Genomic DNA, 19886 nt, shown 5'->3' with positions numbered 1-19886 from the left:
AGGCCATGAATCACGCAACTTCACTTAACTTGGTTTACTGGAGTCTAGCTCAATCTGCAATGACAGGCCAGTGGAAGAAGGTAGTCTTTGGAACAAACCCCTGAATTTGGGAGGGGGTGTGTGTGAAAATAATGGGCTTTGGCTCCAGCACAAAGCCTCTTAAGCATCAGCTTTCTAATTAGTGTCAGTAGACACTTGATAGTGCTCTCTATTTTACTGGGCAACCATTGTTAGGTTCCCCTCACATCGGACTACTTCTTCAGTTGAGTGATGCAATTTAAAAAAAAAAAAAAAAAAAGCCCTTGAGGCTAGATCCTGCTATAAGTGTGCTCGTGTGCACCAACTCTGATTACTCTATCGGCCATGTGCTGTTTTCTTAGGGTGGAAGATCCATGGCACAATCAGGAAACATTTAGTCAGACAGTGGTACCCCCTTAGTACACAGAGCAATAAAAGCACTGTCCCCAGTGCAAACATTCCACACTTTATTACAGACTGCTTCAACTTGCATACTGTCCCCAATTTGCTACATGCCAACTAAAATCGTGAAGATATACAGCGCTAGGGGAGGATTCCAGGAATTCCACCTGATGCAAAGGCACTGAAGAATGTTTCTCAGTATCAGCAAGTTGTAGGCGGTTTCCTCCTGCTTCTCCCAAGTGCAGCTGAGATATGCTGTAATTCAGAGGTGTCCAGAGTGTGATACGCAGATGAAAAATTGCCAAAGAACCTGGCAGCACAGGCCTCAACTCCCTATCATTAAAGATATGAGTGGCTGTAATCTGTGTCATTTTATACAAATTATGTGCTGCTCTTGGGTTCCTGACAAGTGGTCTATGTGGCTCTTAATGGGGCCAAATCTGGGCACCCCTGAATAACATGAATTAAAATACTGAGTACTTTACATTTTCGAAGCACTGTAAAAAAAAAAAAAAAAAAAAAAAGGCCCAGTACTGCTCCTATTGACATCAATAGCGGATTTGACATTGAATGCAGTGGGAGGATGACTGGGCTTTCTACTTCTGAGCTACGTTCCCTGCTCCATATTCTTCTCTTATGTTGCTTCTAAATTTATTTCTCTTTCCAAACATCCAACAATGAACACAATCTGCCTGATTCTCTTCTCGTACATTGGCATAACAATAGCATCTTGTGTGGAACAAAAACCAGACCGGAGTTCAAAGTCCAGCTAGCCATTTTCAGAATTAGGTTCAAAACAGAGACCAAACAACTCAGATTTGTTTGTTTACTTTCCGTATATGAGGGAGGTTGAATTACCCCATTGCCCATCATATGGAAGCACTGGTGTGTACCTTCCTGCTCCCCCACCCCAATACCTGGGATTCATTAAGGAGGTATTTCCACTAAATCATTGCAAAAGAGCAAAACTGTGCAAGGAAAAAGTTTGGAACAAACAAAAGCAGCTTTGCAAGGCAACACAGTGCTGCTGCTCTATAAGCCAGTCTTCCATAAAACAGCAATCAAATTCAGGGAACCAATTCTGAGTCTCTAATCAGAGAGCAAAATCTTAGTAATTAAAGTGCCCTGTACAGTCTTGTGACACAGCTGAGGTATTTTATGGCTTATGTTAAACTTTGGCTAATATACATTTACTCAGATTAATTACTTGGTGGATAGTTCACTCAGGAGCATTTTTAAGCTGATTGAGGGAAAAGACACTTGTATCCCTTTTATGATGGGCAAACCACAAACATGTTACTGCTTCGGTTTAGAATCCATTTTTCCCAATTCCCATGAAAGAAGGCCAGTAACATAATTCTGTTTGTGTACTGTATAAACAAAGCCATTTTGTTTCAGACTTGTTCTTCTGGGCAGCTCTGGATCACAAATTTTATACTGACAGAGTTAAAATATAGCTGATCTCACATTTTTCAAAATAATTGTAATGACATAACAGATTTTTAACCATTAGACCCCCTTCATCAAACATACGTAACCCAATTGGATACTGTGGGGAAACTCATATGCATAAGTTTGTAGGATCTGAGTCTAAATTCGTACATTCTGCAATACTGCTCTTGTTTTGAAACAAGTTTGAAGTTTCTACATTTTGTTTTCTGATGTTACTTTTCCACTGGCACATACCTTTTATTTGCTTGTTTGGTTTTGGTATACTTGGATGGAAAGGGAAAGAAGGGAGCAGGAATGTTAATGAAAAAGCTTAATACTTTTTATTCTCACCTTGGGCTTGTTAGAGTATTATTCACCATCGGTTTCTCCAAAAGTGAGACATTTTAGACAGTTGAATGAACTCATGTGCACACAGAGGAAAAACAAAATCTGGGCCTGATCCCGCAAACACTTCCCCACGTGAGTAACTCTACACACGTAATAAATTCCACTGAAATATATGAGTCTACTCAGGGTGCGTAAAGTTACTCAAGTGTGTAAGTGTTTTGCAAGACCAGGGACTAGGCAAAGAAACAGACTTCAGCTGTACTAGCAGCATAGGGGTTTACGATAAACAGTGATTATATATATGTTAAAATTAAACATATTTTAATTCTCTACTTTATGGTTAAGTCCCTCTTTTAATTGTAGGTGGCAGCATTGCAACTCTAAAAGAAACAAGATAAAGAAGCATGTCAACTCTGGCATTTAGCCAAAAGGACATCACCAAACGACGAGAGCTCTCCCTGTCTTAGGATACCACTCAACGCTAGTGAATGTCTGTGCAGTTCCAGGAAGGTGTACAAAGCATTTAACAGGAGGAAATCATCAAGTTTAACACTTCACTCATGCAATTGTTTATTTAGCTGTAAATGCAGTTTCTTGTACAAGACTATTTTGATAATCAGCCTGAGAAGCATCTGGCTGTTTTTAACATTACCGAATGTTATAATCAATACACAGAAAGGCAGACTGACTTATGTTTGTGACAGTCACATAGCAGCAAGTTTGCAGTTCACTGGAAACCAGAGATGAGTCAAATGCAATCTCCACAGTGAAGGGGCTTCTAGAACGGATTGTCTGCCCTGTAATCTTACATCTTGAAGTACAACCCGCCAGAAAGAAAAGGAGTACTAGTGGCACCTTAGAGACTAACCAATTTATTTGAGCATAAGCTTTCATGAGCTACAGCTCACTTCATCGGAGTGAGCTGTAGCTCACGAAAGCTTATGCTCAAATAAATTGGTTAGTCTCTAAGGTGCCACTAGGACTCCTTTTCTTTTTGCGAATACAGACTAGCATGGCTGCTACTCTGAAACCCTCCAGAAGACACTAAAGTTGGCCTGATCGGAAAACCAGAATTTTTCTTGCAGAACTGTCCACAATTTCTCCTGATTGTATCCTAGGGAGAGCACATGGGTATCTAGTATATCTACTGCTATACAGGGAACATGAATTTCTGCTAGCCATGACTATTTGGAGAAAATATGACTCCCCAAAACCAAACCAAACCAGAAACTAAAATTTTGGCGTTTCAAAAAAAAAAAAAAGAAACAAAACAGACAACCAAAACAAAAACTCCTGTGGCTATTTCTCCCTATCCCCAATATAATATTTTATTTTTGTGTCTCTCTACTGTTCCAGTGCTTCTTCTGGGCCAGAAGAAGAAAGTGATGAAATGCTGCTTGGAAACCTGTTCATGTAGCACAGGGGGCGGCAACCTTTCAGAAGTGGTGTGCCAAGTCTTCATTTACTCACTCGGATTTAAGGTTTCGCGTGCCAGTAATACATTTTAATGTTTTTAGAAGGGCTCTTTCTATAAGTCTATAATCTATAACTAAACTATTGCTGTCTGTAAAGTAAATAAGGTTTTTAAAATGTTTAAGAAGTTTCATTTCAAATTAAATTAAAATGCAGAGCCCCCCAGACCGGTGGCCAGGACCCGGGCAGTGTGAGTGCCGCTGAAAATCCGCTCACGTGCCGCCTTCGGCGCGCATGCTATAGGTTGCCTACCTTTGAAGGAGCATTTCCTGCCGTATCGCATACAAGAAGCATCCAACGTTTTTGATACTCATCTGAATCTGGACTCTATCCCTTCTGAGATTTTCCCATCATTAATAACTATATCTGGAGTCTAGGATTTCAGTGCAAGTCAAATCACTTTGCTTTATAAAGGTACCGTGACAAAGTGGGAATTTTTTGTAATATTTTTATGAAGCCTATGTGTGCTTCAGTTGCCCTGTGTATGCTGCAGTTACCTAGTGCAGCGGTTCTCAACAGGGGGTCTGCGAACACTTTCAGGGGGGCCACAGGGCCCCGCAATTAAAACCCAGAGCCCAAGCCTCAGCACCTCCTGCAGGGCTGAAGCCCCAAACCCCTGCACCCCCCACCAAGTTGAAGCTGGAAGCAGCCGGGCTGAATTCCAGAGCCCCAGTGGGGCAGAAGCCTTGAGCCCATGGGCAGAGTTGGGGGTCACGAGGGTGTTTCCCCCTCCCAAAACTATAGTGCAAAGGAAGGGCAGTCCTGGGGCAGCTCCACCTCCGCCCCCCCTCCCCACACACACACAGCTACTTCTCTCCCCACCCCCTGGCCAGGTCAGAGGCAGGAAGCCAGAGTCAGGCAGCATGGAACAGCTGCTGCTCTGGCTGGTGCCATGGAGCAGGCAGCCACGGCGTTCCCTCGTCTCCTGCTGGTGCAGGGGGTTGAAGCTGCCCCTCAGCTCCCAGACCCTTTGCTCACACAGCTAGTAAGAGCCACCTGGGAAGGGAGACCCAGCTCCATGGCTGGCAGAGCCCTCGGGGAACAGGGATCACAGGGGAGCCCTCCAGACACACAGCCACTAGCTACCCCCATCCCTGCACAGAGCTACCCCCTCCCTGCACCTTAAGCTACCCCCCTGCCTGCATACAGCCCCTAGCTACTCCTCTCTCTGCACCCTGAGCTACCCCTCTGCCCACATACAGCCCCTAGCTACCGCCCTCCCTGCACGGAGCTACCCCTGTGCCTAAATAAAGACCCTAGCTACCCCTCTCCCTATACCCTGAGCTACCCCGCCTGCACACAGCCCCGAGCCACCCTTCTCCCTGCCCCCTGTGCTGTTTTCAAACTTTTTGAGCTGAGCCCCCCAACTTTGCCACCCCTCCCCCAACCCAACCCAGACAGGCAGGTGGCCTGTTGAGGTGAGTCAGAGGGTGGAGGTGGTGCTCCCTCCATGGACTCCGCCGTGCGGAGCTAGCTCAAGCCCCGCTGACCCCTGTCCACCCACAACAGAAGTCAAACTACACCTATGCCTGAATCCCCACCCCCTCCTTCCCCTACTGGGCCCCTGGAGTTTTTAATAGCAAGTTGTGGCGGGGCCTCAGAAAGAAAAAGGTTGAGAACCTCTGACCTAGTGGATGGAAAAGGACGATTGGGACAAGTTAAGAGACAGGTGTGAATGGTGCCTCACCTCCCTGTCCCATATCAAGAGAATATAATGACAGATCCAACTGCCTGGTCATTGACACCTAGAAAACTATGACCATAGATTGCCCCACCCCTCCCATCTCTGGAGCAAAGAACTGGAGAGGTGGGGGTTGAGTGTGGGCTGCAGGAAGCAGGCAGGCACACCTGGGAGTCTGACAAAGAAGGTCAGATGGAGGGAGGGAGATGGAGCTTGAACTATGGGGTTCACTACAGCTTGGCTGGGCTCTGAGCAAACCAGAGTGGACTACGCTTTAACCTTCATTCCTCTATGCTAACCTAAGGACTTCCTTTGCTGTGTTCCAGATAACTAATAAACCCTACTGTTTTGACAACACAGTGCGAGTGTAACTGCAAATGCTTGGAGAGGTGCGTTGATCCCTAAAAAGGATACAAATCTCATCAGGGGTCTGTCTCAGCTGGACTTGCTGAATGGAGTTTCATAGTTTGAAGCAGCAGCACCACAGACCCAGAAGTCCAGTCTAGAGAGGCGGTGAAGCCAGGTGGCTGAGCCTGGAGGAACAGTGAAACCCCTAAGGGGTCTAGTACACTGGAGGAGTCCCTCTTAGAGACTGTTCCAAAGCTGGGGCCATAGCCCTGACTCTGTGGTGCCGGTCATAGACCCAAATTCCAACCCATAACTGATTGTATGAATAATTCACTCTCTTTGGTTAACACTGAACATTAGGTTAAGAAGTAACTAGTGTTTAAAGAACTATCAATGACCAGCACAGAAATGAGCTCAGAGGCTGAACTGGTGTCATGTCTATTCTATTATCTATTTTCTTCTTAAAAAAAATTCTGGAAAGCAGAAACTCTCTCTTCAATAGGAGGTAGAATAGCTTTACTACCAGAGGATACAGAAACTGGAAGGCAGCTTGCTCCCCTAGGACACGATCCTGCAATAAGCTTTGCGCAAGTAGATCCTTGTGCTCATACAGTCCTGAGGAAGTCAGTCAGGCTCCATCAGGGAGTGGGGTTTACCCATATAGAGTTCATCACAGAATCAGGGTCACATGAACAATAGACTAATAAAGTCAGGATATAACCACATCAAATCTTCCTTCACCTCCGTAAACTCCACTTAACACACAATATATATACGTGTGTGTTTTTCACCCTACTAAATTTGTGCGTTGATGAACAGAGAAAGAGGGAAGAAAAGAATGAAGTACTATTGCCTCAAGTCCCTCCACAAGAAGCTCATCTTCTGTAAGTCTGTGAACCCTTCTCCCTAATTAGCTAGAATAGATACCTCTACATGTAAGTCTTTAATAAAACAAAAGTTAAAGGTGTTATGACTCCAGGTGAAGCAGAACTGAAGTTGCAGCTGTAACAAGGAGTAGTTGAAAAGTTGTGCATAGAAAAGGTACTTGGCAATTTTTAGAGGCTTCAGAAATTTATTTAAAATTTCTCTCTTTCTTCAGGTCTTTGCTGTGAATATCCTGGTATTAAGGAAACTTACCATCTTACAGGTAAGAGTATCTGAAAAATACCAATTTGAAAAATTAAAATTTTCATCATAGATTTGTAAAACAGTTTCCTGTAAAACAGGCAACACATGAGGGACACACCGTGGCAAAGTATAAAGATTTTATGAGAACTCACATTTCGTAGTATGACAGGTTTCAGAGTAACAGCCATGTTAGTCTGTATTCGCAAAAAGAAAAGGAGTACTTGTGGCATCTTAGAGACTAACCAATTTATTTGAGCATAAGCTTTCGTGATGAAGTGAGCTGTAGCTCACAAAAGCTCATGCTCAAATAAATTGGTTAGTCTCTAAGGTGCCACAAGTACTCCTTTTCTTATTTCGTTGTATGTCACTCACAGCTTCACTACTCATTAGTAATGCAGCCATCTCAGCTCAGGACAATACAACCCCAATACCACACCACAGCACCATAAAATGCATGAAGGTATATCATAGAATCATAGAATATCAGGGTTGGAAGGGACCCCAGAAGGTCATCTAGTCCAACCCCCTGCTCGAAGCAGGACCAATTCCCAGTTAAACCATCCCAGCCAGGGCTTTGTCAAGCCTGACCTTAAAAACCTCTAAGGAAGGAGATTCTACCAGATTCTACTATGTAATAGGGAACAGAACAGAAACCAGTTAAGAGGGATAACATGTCCAAAAGCTTTGTCGGAAAGTTATAAAAAATACAGATGCTTGGGTACATAATGAACTACATAATTATGATACTCGTTATTTCAGAACTACTGTGTAGAGATGTCCAACATCTTCTGGCCAAATAGTTTTCCCATTTGAAAATGTCACTTTATCAACATTTCCACAAGGAAAATGTCAACTAAGAAAATGTTTTGATTTTCTGATCAGAAAATTCAAAATAAATCTTTTCATTTTGAATTGACATTTTGAAACTAATCCACTTTAAAAAAAAATAGAAATGTCATTTCAAATCAAAATGAAATAAAAAATCCCATGGAGACCGTGGAATTTTTCCCAGTCAAAACATTTCAAAGTGGTATTTATTTTTTCCAGAAACCTTTTTACTAGAAAAATGTGGGGTTTCTGACAAGTCCTATTAGTATGTAAAACTATGTTCTCATGAAAATATGATGATCTTGCAGGTTTTAAATAGCAAAACCAGACATTTCAATTAACCTACAATGGCCCTGATCCAGTGTTCCTCACACAAGCAAATCTCAGCAGGAGTTTGCTCTGTTTTGGTGGGATGAGGATTGCCATATGTTCAGGCCCCGTATTTATTTCATCTAGGCTTTACGGATTAATTCTGCTATTTTGACAGTCCATTCTACACCTTTTTTAAACTACAAGCATAACAGGTGGTGAAAGGAAAATGTAATGGACTTTGAACCATTTTTGAGTTTTAGGAATCTTTGTAAATGATCTTTTTAGAATCTGTATTTATAGCCTTTCCTTAATCAGGTCTTTGAAGGTTGATTTTATTGTATGTGAAGTGGAAACATCAATAATTTGTTCCTTATATGTTTCCTTTATGGCCTACCCCCATGAAACATATGGGCACAATTTACTTACCCAGACAGCTATTTGTGAATGGATTGTGAACAGATTTTAACGTAATTGCTTTCACTAGCATTTTTACCACATGAGGATCCTGTATTTTTCCAATGCTTTTTTTGGCTGGACACCTCTCTCCAGAGCTAGAAGACTGAAGTTCTTGGTGACCTTCAGTACTTGCCGTTCAGTTTCTAACACAGGAAACTGGACTTACAATGCAGGCTCTTCTCTAGCCAGTATGAGGAAGTGTCCCTGAAGTGGCTAAGGACTGCATGGCAGAAACAATGGATTAGCAGCAGCCTCTATAATACCAGCAGAAGTTTTGTAGGCAAGCTTTATGTTGTTTTGCTCTCTCTCCTGACAGCATGCTCAACACTACTTCAGTTGTTTAAAGAACTGGAGTTGTGTTAACATTTTGTCAGGCCATTTACTTGGCAATATCCAGACTCTTCTGTTTAGAAATGTGCTACATGAACTTAACTTTCGCAAACTGCAGTAATTACGTCTGGATGCTTCATGAGGAGTATACAATTAACCAGTTCATTCTGGTTTTCAGTTGATACCCTTTCTAGTTCTACTCATGTAAATACAGTTAGGAAGACATGTTTGTTTTCAGAGAGTTAAAGTCAGCTGAATTCTGCTGCTATAGACCCTGGATGAGACCTCTAGTGGCAGAATACACAGAAATCACTACTCTGCTGGGGTAGGAGGGAAAAATGGGCCAGCACTGCCCTCAACACTGAAATAAGGTTCACCACGGAAATAAGTTTTAAGTTGCCTATTATATACATATCCTCCAGGAATGTGCTCTTCTGTTACTGGTTCTGAGGAGGACCCCACCACCACCACTATGCATCCTGGATAAATGTCACACATACCAGGAAAATCAGTAATTGTGTAAGATTAGCTGGTACGAATGAGGTAAGAGCAGTGGACATTTAGAGAGGATAAAACGTTCTTTGGAAAGGCACAGCAAGTTAAAACTTTACACAACCCCCCTCAGATTAGGGGGGGAATGAACGAATAAAACTCAATTAGTTCAAGCAGCAGCAGTGTTGAAAACAAAGCTTGCTCATCTTATTCATGCAAAATACTCATTAAGTCCAGGTGTTAAATTCCCCCCCCCCCCCCCGGGAGTTTCAAGCAAATGGGAGTTTTGCATGAATAAAGCAAACAGGATGTAGCCCACTATGAGGAATCAGGTCTGCAACAGCATTTTCCATTACCTACTTGTTATTCCCTTTAAGGCCTCAATCCTGCTCCCACTGAAGTCAATGAGACTTTTGCTATTGACGCCAGTGGAAGAAAATAGACACCACCCAGGCTGGGGAGAGGGACTTTTTGCAGTGACTGAACCTGGGACCTCTCTCTGGATGTAAAACATGAGTCCCTATTACTCAAGCTAAAACACCAGGACCATCCACTGAGAGGCAGTAGCAGACTCAAATGTCTCTGTGTGACCTAGCCACTAGAAGAGGAAGGCAAAGTACCACATAGTTAGAGTGGGTTATGCTAAATCCCTCCTGAATACCTTGAATACCAAATTCACTTTACTTTTACTCCAATAAAAAGAAGAAAATTGCACCAGCAATGAATTTGACCCCTCAACTTCAGAACCTTGTAGAATCAAACCCAATGTCAGTTAGCAGATAAAACAGTTCTGATTATCTTAATTAACCAAATCTCATCAAATATCTCTCTCACCTACTGATCAATATTCACAAGTATTCATTACATTAATGGTATAAAGTGAAAATTGCTTTTGTACCACTGAACACACTAACAACAACAGAGCAATAAACTTATTTAAATGTCACATTACTCTTAAAAGAGACATAGGTCTGACTGAAATATCCGCCTCATGAGTATGACCCACAAACTGTAGGGTCAAATTTTTTGCTGGTGTAAACAATCAAAACTCCACTGAAGTCAACAGAACCCTTTTACACCAGCGGAAAATTTGGACCCTACTTTTTTTTTCTAAAGGTTTTATATTCTGATGTTCAAACACTGAATATGCTTTAAAATGGAGAATTAAAACAAGTGGCAGGTGGAGAAATACTGCTCTCCTAGGACCCAATCCTACTATTGGGCATTTCTTCAATAAGCAACCTTAATTACACTAGTTGGGGCCTTTGATGTGAACAAAAACCTACTAACAAGAACAAAGTTACTCATGTGTATTAGTGTTTCCAGGAGTAAGGTCTGACTTTATTATTATTATTATTATTATTATTGAAATTATTATTACTGTGCTTAACTTTAATAAAAACAACACATAAAATGTCCCTAAACTATGAGGAAATAAAAAATGTATTCAAAGCCCTATTTTGGATCGGGCTTTATTAGTTCTGCCAATATAGTAACCTCCAGTAGCTCAGCAAAAGGCTACATAACATTTTAATCAGGAGTATACTGTATGTTAATCATTTCAAATCAGAGACAGTCTCTCCCATCTACTGTTCTGGCTCATTTCCTTACAATTAAGAACTACATCTTACTCAAGTGCTACAATACAGATATATGACTTCAGATGTGACATACAGTGCAGTGCCCTATCTAAGTACAAATTTAGAGATTACTTAACCCTTTCAGTTCTTGGAATTGTAGACAGAATAATTAAACAGACCAAAATGAAAGTGTACAGCAGCGGCTAGTAAATCTAGCTTGCCAGACAGTTAGCCAAAAATTAGGCTTCTTGATTTCATTAACTTTAAAAAGAATACAGCAATGTAACGAACAGAACATCAATCCGAACTCTGTGTGCAAAGCAAACCTGAGGGACCTGTTCACAAAGTATATGCTTAATTGCATTCTACGAGATAAGGGAGAATAGACTTCACAGCTAAAACTCCATAGCAAAACAAACCTCATAAAATACATATAGTCACTCACATGGACAATCCCAGATGATTGATGAGTTGATGCCATCCTTGATACCTTTATGCCGATATTTCTGGCAGTTTTGTTGTTCCATTTGATGCATTGGATTATAGGTGATATGCATCAATGTTTAAATGAAAAAAGTTATACCTCCTTGTAGACAAGCTTGCTAACACTTCTGTTTTGGCCAGATTTAAACTTGAAGTAATCAGAATGTAGTTGACCAACTTCAACTCAGTAATTACTCAATTCCCCCTGCAGGTGCTGTTGGAGAAGTTACTTTGTGTCCCAATTTATTATATTGTGCTGCTATGCTCCGTGATCCTGCAAGATGCTGGGCACCCTCATTCCAATAAACTCCCCTCTTCACAGGCACACAAGGCACAAAATGCAGTGGAAATATCACCTTTCCACTAGGCATGGAGGCCAAGCCACAGAGACCCATGCAGAGGCACTCTGAGTTGCCAAGGAACAGTGCTCTGCAGAAGGCACCTACACAAGACTGTGAAACGGATGGGGAGCAGTAGGTATATGACTCAGGGCCCAACACACAGCGTGATCCACAGCCCCAAATGCTGGGTGAGGGGCAGGGAGGAGCTGTGCAAAGGGCAGCAGCCATTAATCCTGCCAACAGATTCTCGCAGCTGACATGACCTGGCTGTGTGTTCCTTCTGAGTTACTCGAAAGCCTCTCCAGCCCTGAATAATTTTGTCTCTGGAATTTTTTCATATGCACTGTTCATCCCATTTCCTGCTCTCTGGTAAACAGATTAGATACCAGCCCTTGGACAGAACTGTAGACCACTTCCCCACTCAGTACAGAACTTTGGGGCACTGCTGAGAACTGATTATTGGTCCCTCACTCTTTGTTGTGTCTCTTAGCCAGTTTCCAATCCATGACAACACCTTCTCTCTCCCTGCATGACTACAGAGTTTCCTTAATACCCTCTGGTGAAAAGTTTTTTAAATGTCCAAATAAATTACATCTACCAATCTTCTTTATCTACTTGTGACACTTCCTCAGGGCATCCACAACCATAGGCCACCATGTTACCTCCTGGCTCAGCACAAGAGACATGTTGGTGCTAAACTGTGTATCAGTTCCCTGCCCCCACAGCAAACTTCTCAAGATCCTGCCAACCTTTATTTTGCCTTGCAAGTTAATACTTTGTGTACCCTAGTCCCCGAACTACCCAGAAGCATCTCCCTGTAGTGTCCAACCCGTCACTCGACATTCACACTAATTAGCAGGTAAGCTGTCCCCAAACAGACAGTGTACACAAAGCTGGAAGGTTACTTCTCAGGATCAGGTCCTTTATAACATAAGAACAGCCACACTGGGCCAGACCAAAGGTCCATCCAGCCCAGCATCCTGTCCTCCGACAGCGGCCAACACCAGGCTCCCCAGAGGGAATGAACAGAACAGGTAATCATCAAGTGATCCATCCCGTCACACAGCACTGTAATCTATGGTGAAAACAAATATAAATCCATTAACAAAGAGCAAAGATTCACAGATTCAAGTGAGTGCTGAGTAAGAATAATGGAAACAGAAATGGTTATGGTTATAAATAAACCAAAAGTATATCACGTTTTCCAGAGACTAAAACTTAACAGGCTACAGCCCTAGTTTCTCACCCTCTATATCTATCCAGGACCCATTTCTTCAGAATCAACCCCCTTTATAGATCATCGATTAGATTAAAGTGTTCCCTCTCAATTCAAAACTAAGCTTCAAAACCTTTACCATAATTTTCAGTCAAACGTAATTATCAGGACTCAGATTATCGCACAGTCCTTGGAAGTGGTGTAACTGAGACTAAGATTATATAACTTTCTTCTTTACCTTGTGATTTGATATTCAAATAAAGGTGTTTAAAAGATATCGAGGACACCCATTAAGCACGATCCAGCTTCTAGATAACAGAGGCATTTGTTCAATTAGATATTTGCTGGTATAAAAGGAAGTGATTAGACTATTTTACATATTTGCTGTAGGTATAAGGAGTAGGTTTATCAGTGAGGAACAATACATGTGAGTAGCAATCTCAATTTTAGCTCTACGTTCCCGGGGCCAAAGCATACATAGATTTAGTTAGTGGCTACAGTGTAATATATAGGTCAGCAAGGACATATTTTGTGCCCTATATCTCTCTTACTATTTTCACATTCTTGCAGGAGATGGGCATTGTTTCACAAGTAATGTCTTTTGCGATCCCCTAAAAGTAACTTGTTGCCAGGGCACTGCTGTAGGAAACACATGGCAACATAGGTAAGTGAGAACAGTTTTTCAGTAGCCAACAAGTAGCCTTTGGCCATTTTGCTTTATGTGAAGTAGACTGCTGTTTTATAAGGGTTGAATTATTTTTCTTTTTCAAGAGAAGATTAAGAAAAGGGAAATTTATTATAGTAGTTGTTTTTCACACGTTGCTTTAGTTCACACTTTAAATGTACATGATGTCAGTATTTTCAACTCCTAGAAGTACTGTATATAAATACCGCTGGGGAAATATTACACCGTATCATAGTACAGAGCAACAATATGCTTCCATTTACTCTAATGAGCAGAAAATTGCTCCTATATGACTATTATTCTAGTCTAATTGAGAATCACAAAAAATGCTGAGTGAAATACATACAAACTTTAAGAACCCCTATGAAGATCCATTCTGTGTTTAATGCTCTGCTGCTTGCTCACCTCCATCATGTCCATCTCCATATCAGCATGTTAGAAAGTGATATGGTTCAGAGGTGTATCCGAATCCTTCTGACATAAACAGATACATTGGTTAGATTATTTTCCTCTACCTCAGACCAGTGAATTAGCGGGCAGAGGCAATCCTGCCTGAAACCAGCACAAATTATGTTTTGTTTTTTAACTTTATTGTAGGAACATAAAAAGGGAATCTGTACAACACAATCTGTTTGGCCTGTTAGTACCTACAGAAAGTGCCATGATGTAGCGATCACTCTTAGATGCTTTTTAATACTCTTGTGATTCAAAAAACAAGGTATCTATCTACTTGAACATAAGTACGTCGCATTGCACAATCTCGGAGATCACTAGGTTTTCTGTGGTGTCTGCTGTAAGGGGACCAAGTTTAATAGAACTGGAGGGAAAATATAAATTATACACACACATTTTTTAAGCAGTAGCTATTAGTGTAATTTGGGCAGCATTCCAGGCCCATAGGTAAACAGTTCACATTTTATAAAGAGATATTCTCGTCTCCCATCTAAACAGCAGCTAAGTGCATATATGGTTAAACACAAACTGGAGGATGACAATCCAACCTCAGCTCCAGTGCTATCCCCACTCCCTCTGCTCACCAGCCTGCTCCCTTCCCCCATCACATGATTTTCCTGTTGTGGGTCTAAGCAGGGACTAAAGTAAGGGGGCTCGGAAGGAAGCACATCTCCCCCTCCTCAGGGAAGATGACAGGGGAGCTGTCCCTCTTCTACCTGGCAGCATTCCCTACAGTTCTCCCCCCTCCTTCAGGGACAGCTCCCCTTCCTTTTTCCAAGCTTCTTTAAAGCAACTGGGTGTGAGCCCCTTCCACCTAAAGTCCCGAAACAGCATCCTCGCTGCCTCAATTACTTTCTGTTTTCAAATTTCTGTAACAGACTCATCCTCTGGGGATCAGGCACTGAGGGGGACACAGCACATGCTGATCAGCAGGTTACACAAACGTCTTTCTCGAAATATACACTCTAAACTGGTCTTGCTTTGCTTTCATGTTAAAGGGGTTAGAGATTGTGGGTGTGCCACAAGCCATAGCAAGGCGCAGGGCATCGTTCTGTTGCCCAAGGAGCAGAAATAAGCTGAGCTATCCCTATACTGGTGCAGATTACATCCCCTTGCACCAGCTCCAATACATTGGCTGATGCAGTTGGGGAGAAGGGGTTAGAGTTAAGGCTCATCCCTATTGCACCCCCATTCCCCACACCCACCCATGTAGGAGGGGAAGCAGCAGCTCGCCCCATATATGCAGCTCTCTCTCATGTTAGTACCTGCAATGCAAGTGGCAAGCACGGGGGATAAGGGGGTGCCTTCCATTGCCTGAGTCCTCTGTGCTGGCATGTGCCACAATTTGACTCTCACTTTGTCAATACATCATTTAGCTGGTCAAGCATTTTGGCATAGTGTTTCTATGGAGGATACCATACAAAATGAGGGCCCCTCTACTGTGAGGTGCTGGGTGCCTTCAAGCCTCACCCACTTAAATTGGGAACGCAGCCAGCATCTTTCAGGATCAGGCCCTTATAACTCCATTGCACTGAACTTGCCCCTTCAGATGTTGTTGCCCAACAGGCATGAGTAAATTCCATTATTTCCCCAACAATATAAGCATAACGTATCATGACACAAGAACTCATGTGTTAGCACAGCAGCTGGCAATGTACCTCTGCCCTGCCAATTGTTTTTAATGGGGGAGAATTCCTGGAGGATTGTCTCTTGCACACCTGTGTGTTTTTTCCTGCAAAGCTCATGGTTTTTAATACCGAGCTCTCTAGGAGGCTAGGGCTAGGGCACTGTAAGTAAATCATATAGGGGCATAAGCTTGTTCCCACCGCAGGCAACAGCAAAACCCCCATCGACTGCAATAGGCAAGCAGGAACAGTCCAGCTGTGTCAGCCTCTTTAAAAAACAAAAAGTTTAAAGAACCTTTGAACTTCCTTTGTTCAGCCATAAAAGGACTGTTTTAAATGGCATCACTGAAGAGTGATCTGCAAAGTGGGAAACTAGCTCTCTTGTTTTAAGCAGCCTTTCCTTCGTAGATTCCCTGTCAACTGAATAGCAGGTTCTGGGAAACACTATGGTAGATTCTGATTTCAGCTTCTCCAGTGGACCTGGCCCAATGTAAGTATTTCAGCATCAGTCATCCATTGGAGTGACTATTAAAATACACCACTGAATGATGAGTACTACTCTATTGCAGAAATAAGGCATCAGCATTCACTTCAAAGGAGGAAAGAGCTGAAGGCAGCAGCTGCAACAGGGTTTAAAAATGGGGGATGGAGGGGCACAGGAGCAGACTGATCCCTGGTCAAACTGCCTGGTCTTTGCTCCTATAGGGAACACCACCCACTCTTTTATAAGTGTTGCACAGCTTCTGCATGTCCAGTTTTGTGTATTATGCATAGGGGAAAATAGTTAAGAAAATTATGCAGTATTTGCTATGTTAATCATTAGACAACACCAAAGGTCAGATTCTGTCCATACATAGGTAACCTCTTACCAAAGATGGAATTTGGCCTCAGTAACCTCTCCCTTTCTGCTCTCTGACCTAGTAGACCTTCATGAACTATTTCACTGCTGGGTGAAGAAAAGGGGCAATTAGATAAGAACACCCTGACAAACAAGTACCCAATTACTTCTGGGTGATGTGGTCCCGTTGTTATAAGATGCAACATTGATCAGTTCCTCACTTTCACAGCCAGAGTCAGATGAAATTTTCTTCCTTGTCTTTTACCTAACCGCAGACTCTATGTGGTTTTAAACCAAGGATTCTCATCCCCTTTCCATACCATAAACCCATATTCAGCTATTTACAACTGATCCTCAAATGCACCCCATAATCCATAGCACCGGTTCCCACGGCTCCTCCAAGAGGCGTTACAGTTCTTCAGTGACTCAAGAGAGGCACATCAGATATTGTACTGTTGTTTAGTAGAACCAGAGGGAGGACAAGTTGCAAATGACTGAGGAAATCCGTTTCAAACTAAGATAGAAGACATGAAATGGCAGCAGGTTCACCACCTCATTCCACAAATGCTAATGACTCTAAGGTCAAGAACCGCTGGTTAAATGAACTTATGTACAAACAAACAAGCACTTTATCAAACACACACATACACACCAAGGGCATTTTCTTTTTAACACACACTAGTTTCTTTCTGCTGAACCTTTTCGCAGGTCTAGCAACTAAATTATACCTCAAGGAAAAGACACTTATAAAAGATTTAAAAAAAAAAAAGCTTTCAACTCAAGGCTTGTTTGAGAGGGGAGATCTATGGAACTTTTTTTCTGGTCTTTAACTTATCCTCTCTCTTGGTTTTGTCTCTCTTCCCCCAGCCCCATTTGCCTTCTTTTTTGGTCTTTTATATCCTCTGTGCCAGAACTAACTCATTTAGAGTGAGATTCACTTCTTTTGCATTCAGTTTTTAAGGTGGCTTCTAAAAGATCATCTCACTGCTGCTTGGGAATCAAAGTCTCTTTTTTCCCCCTGCAAATGTTTCAATGAGATATTTGCCAATTTCGGTCAGATTTGTTCCCTTTCTCCCTTGCTATGAACTGGGGGAGGGGTAAATTTCAATAATTTCAAGTCACAAGACACTGGTTGGCATAGCTCTGTGTGATCTGATCTGCTTGTTTCTCTCCCCTTTTGCAGAGCGAAAGTAGTAGTCAAACTCTCCGCCTTGTGGATCTGAGGTCTGCTTCCCCCCCCCCCCCCCCCCCTTCACCCTGTCATGTGTTATCTCAGCTGTTTAGGAAGGTTTTCCTAACCACTTCTCCTTGCAGAAAGAAGGGCTGCAAAGCCCCAGGCTGGCGATCCTCGAGATACTTTTCACTTAACCCAGTCAATGTGTGTGATCTCAGTGGTTCAGGGAGTTTTGTCACACTTCTTTCCCCCAGTGTTGGAGAGTTTCAAATCCTTCAGCTGTGTGGCCAGAGACATGCAGTTGCTTTATATCCTGCTCGGGTTTGCACTGTAGTGTAGTTTGTGTTCTGATCTGGCTGGTGAGGCTTTCCTACTCTCTCTCTTTTTTTTTTTTGGTCTTCTTTTTTTTTTTTAAACGTGCACGCAGAGAAACTTGCAAAGCCGGCAGCTTTGCAGCTGGGGTTCCTGGAGTTCCTTAAATCAAATTAACTCCTAACGTTCCCTAGCCATAGACTGGAACCTCTCTGCTAGCGTACGATCCGATCTGCTTTCCTTATACCGAGTTGCAAAGTCCTGAGCTGCGCGCCTGGGGATCTCAGCGCTGCTTTACACAAATTAACTCTTTACTTTCCAGTCACAGACTAGCACAGCCCTGGAGTTCGTGATCTGAGCGCTCCGGTGAGGACAGCTCCCTCCCCCGCCATAAACACGCCTGAGAACAGGTAGCAAAAATGCCCAGCTTTGCAGGCTCCGTCACCCCTTACCTACCGCTGTCCCCTAGGCACCAGCAAAGCCCTGATCCGCGAGTCTCTCTCACGGGTGCAGGGAAAGTGGCTGGGGCATACCGGAGTCACGGTGTCTTTCCCCCCCGATCATCCCCTACCTGCCCCGCTGGGCGACCCTGGCCTCCCCTTGCAGAAAGGGCGGGTGTGCGCGGCTGGGGAAAGGGGGGTGGGGGAAGCTGCCGGGCCCATTTTAACCCCTTACCTTCCAGCAGCACCTCCTTGCCGGCCCGCTTGAGCGCCTGCACCGCCTCGTCGTGGGTGGCGTCCCGCAGGTCCGTCCCGTTCACGGCCAGGATGGCATCGCCCACGTAGAGGGCCTGGGTCTGGTCGGCCGCCAGCCCCTTGAAGATCTTGCTGATGAGGATGGGCATCTTGTTCTCCTTGCCGCCCTTGATGCTGATGCCCAGCCCGCCCAGCTCCTGCTTCTGCACCTTCACGCACCGCTTCTTGTTGGAGATGGCGTCGGGCACTTGCTCGGGGAGCTCGGTGAAGGCGGTGCGCACCCCGGGGCCACCCCCCGCCTTGGGGCTGCCGCCGCTGCCCGCGGGCTCGGCCGCCCCGCCGGGGTTGCCAGCGGCGCCCGGCTGGCTCCCGCGGCCAGCGGCAGCCCCTCGGCAGGGCGCCCCGTTGCCGCTGGCCCCGACGCCGTTGTGGGCTGCGCCGTCGGCGCGCTCCTCGCAGCTCAGCACCAGGGCATCGTCGGCCAAGTTGGCCAGGACTTTGTGCCAGCGGTCCCGCACCAGGACTTCCAGCCAGCCGCTCCGCTGCTGCGCCCGGCCGCCGCCGGCTCCGGCTGCCGCTACCGCCATCTTTGGAGCATTCTTAGCGCACCATGTGATTGCACAGCCCGACCGGCAGCCCGCCGCGCACAGGACAGGGCTGCGCCCCGGGAGCGCCCCGAGCGCCGCCAGCTGCGCCGGCGGGGCGGGGCGGAGCAAAGCCCGCGGTTCGCCTGGCGCCCCGGGCGGCGGCAGCCGGTCAGCCGCTCACCTGATCCCGGGCGCCACCGCCCGCCCGCCGGCCGCTCACCTGCTGCGGGCGGCACGTGGAGGGGAGGCGGGGGGGCGCCCCCTGCAAGGCACAAGCGGGGCAGCAGCCCACCTGCTGCAGGCCCTCGTCAGCTCCTGCAGGTTCCCGGCCACCTCCCGCCTACAGGAGGGTCCATGGCAGGAGGCGCCCGGAGGGCAACTCACCTGCTCCGCGCACCACTTAATCCCTCTCCACCCCCACCTCGCAGCAGCGAGCGCAGATGCGTCAGTAGACGGCCCTCCCCGAACCAAGCGCGAGCTGAAATCTACCCAAATCCGCTCGCAACCCCATTGCTCCCGGCCGTTTACCTTCCATTTCTTCCTGGGGGCAGTCTCTCCACTCTCCTCCCCCGATCTTGGAAGACAGCGGGCTAGGTCCCTTCCCTTACCTGATCTCTCCACTTTTGCCTGTCTTTCCCTTTACAGTCTGG

The 19886-nt window shown here is 44.6% G+C and overlaps 1 protein-coding gene across 1 annotated transcript in view; it reads right to left on the bottom strand.

The window, feature by feature from the left end:
- SNTB1 (syntrophin beta 1) overlaps positions 1–19674 on the bottom strand; it is a 176586-nt gene extending 156912 nt beyond the window's left edge. Inside the window, exon 1 of the mRNA XM_073330230.1 lies at positions 18630–19674. Coding sequence (XP_073186331.1) covers positions 18630–19236 — 607 coding nt within the window. The 5' untranslated portion in view covers positions 19237–19674. The remainder of the gene's footprint in view (positions 1–18629) is intronic.
- Positions 19675–19886: the final 212 nt, after the last annotated feature.

This window comes from Lepidochelys kempii, chromosome 2, assembly GCF_965140265.1.
Source record: "Lepidochelys kempii isolate rLepKem1 chromosome 2, rLepKem1.hap2, whole genome shotgun sequence".
In the NCBI taxonomy this organism is placed as follows: domain Eukaryota; kingdom Metazoa; phylum Chordata; order Testudines; family Cheloniidae; genus Lepidochelys; species Lepidochelys kempii.
Note: the sequence above shows the minus strand (reverse complement) of the source record. Positions and strands in the feature narration are given on the sequence as shown.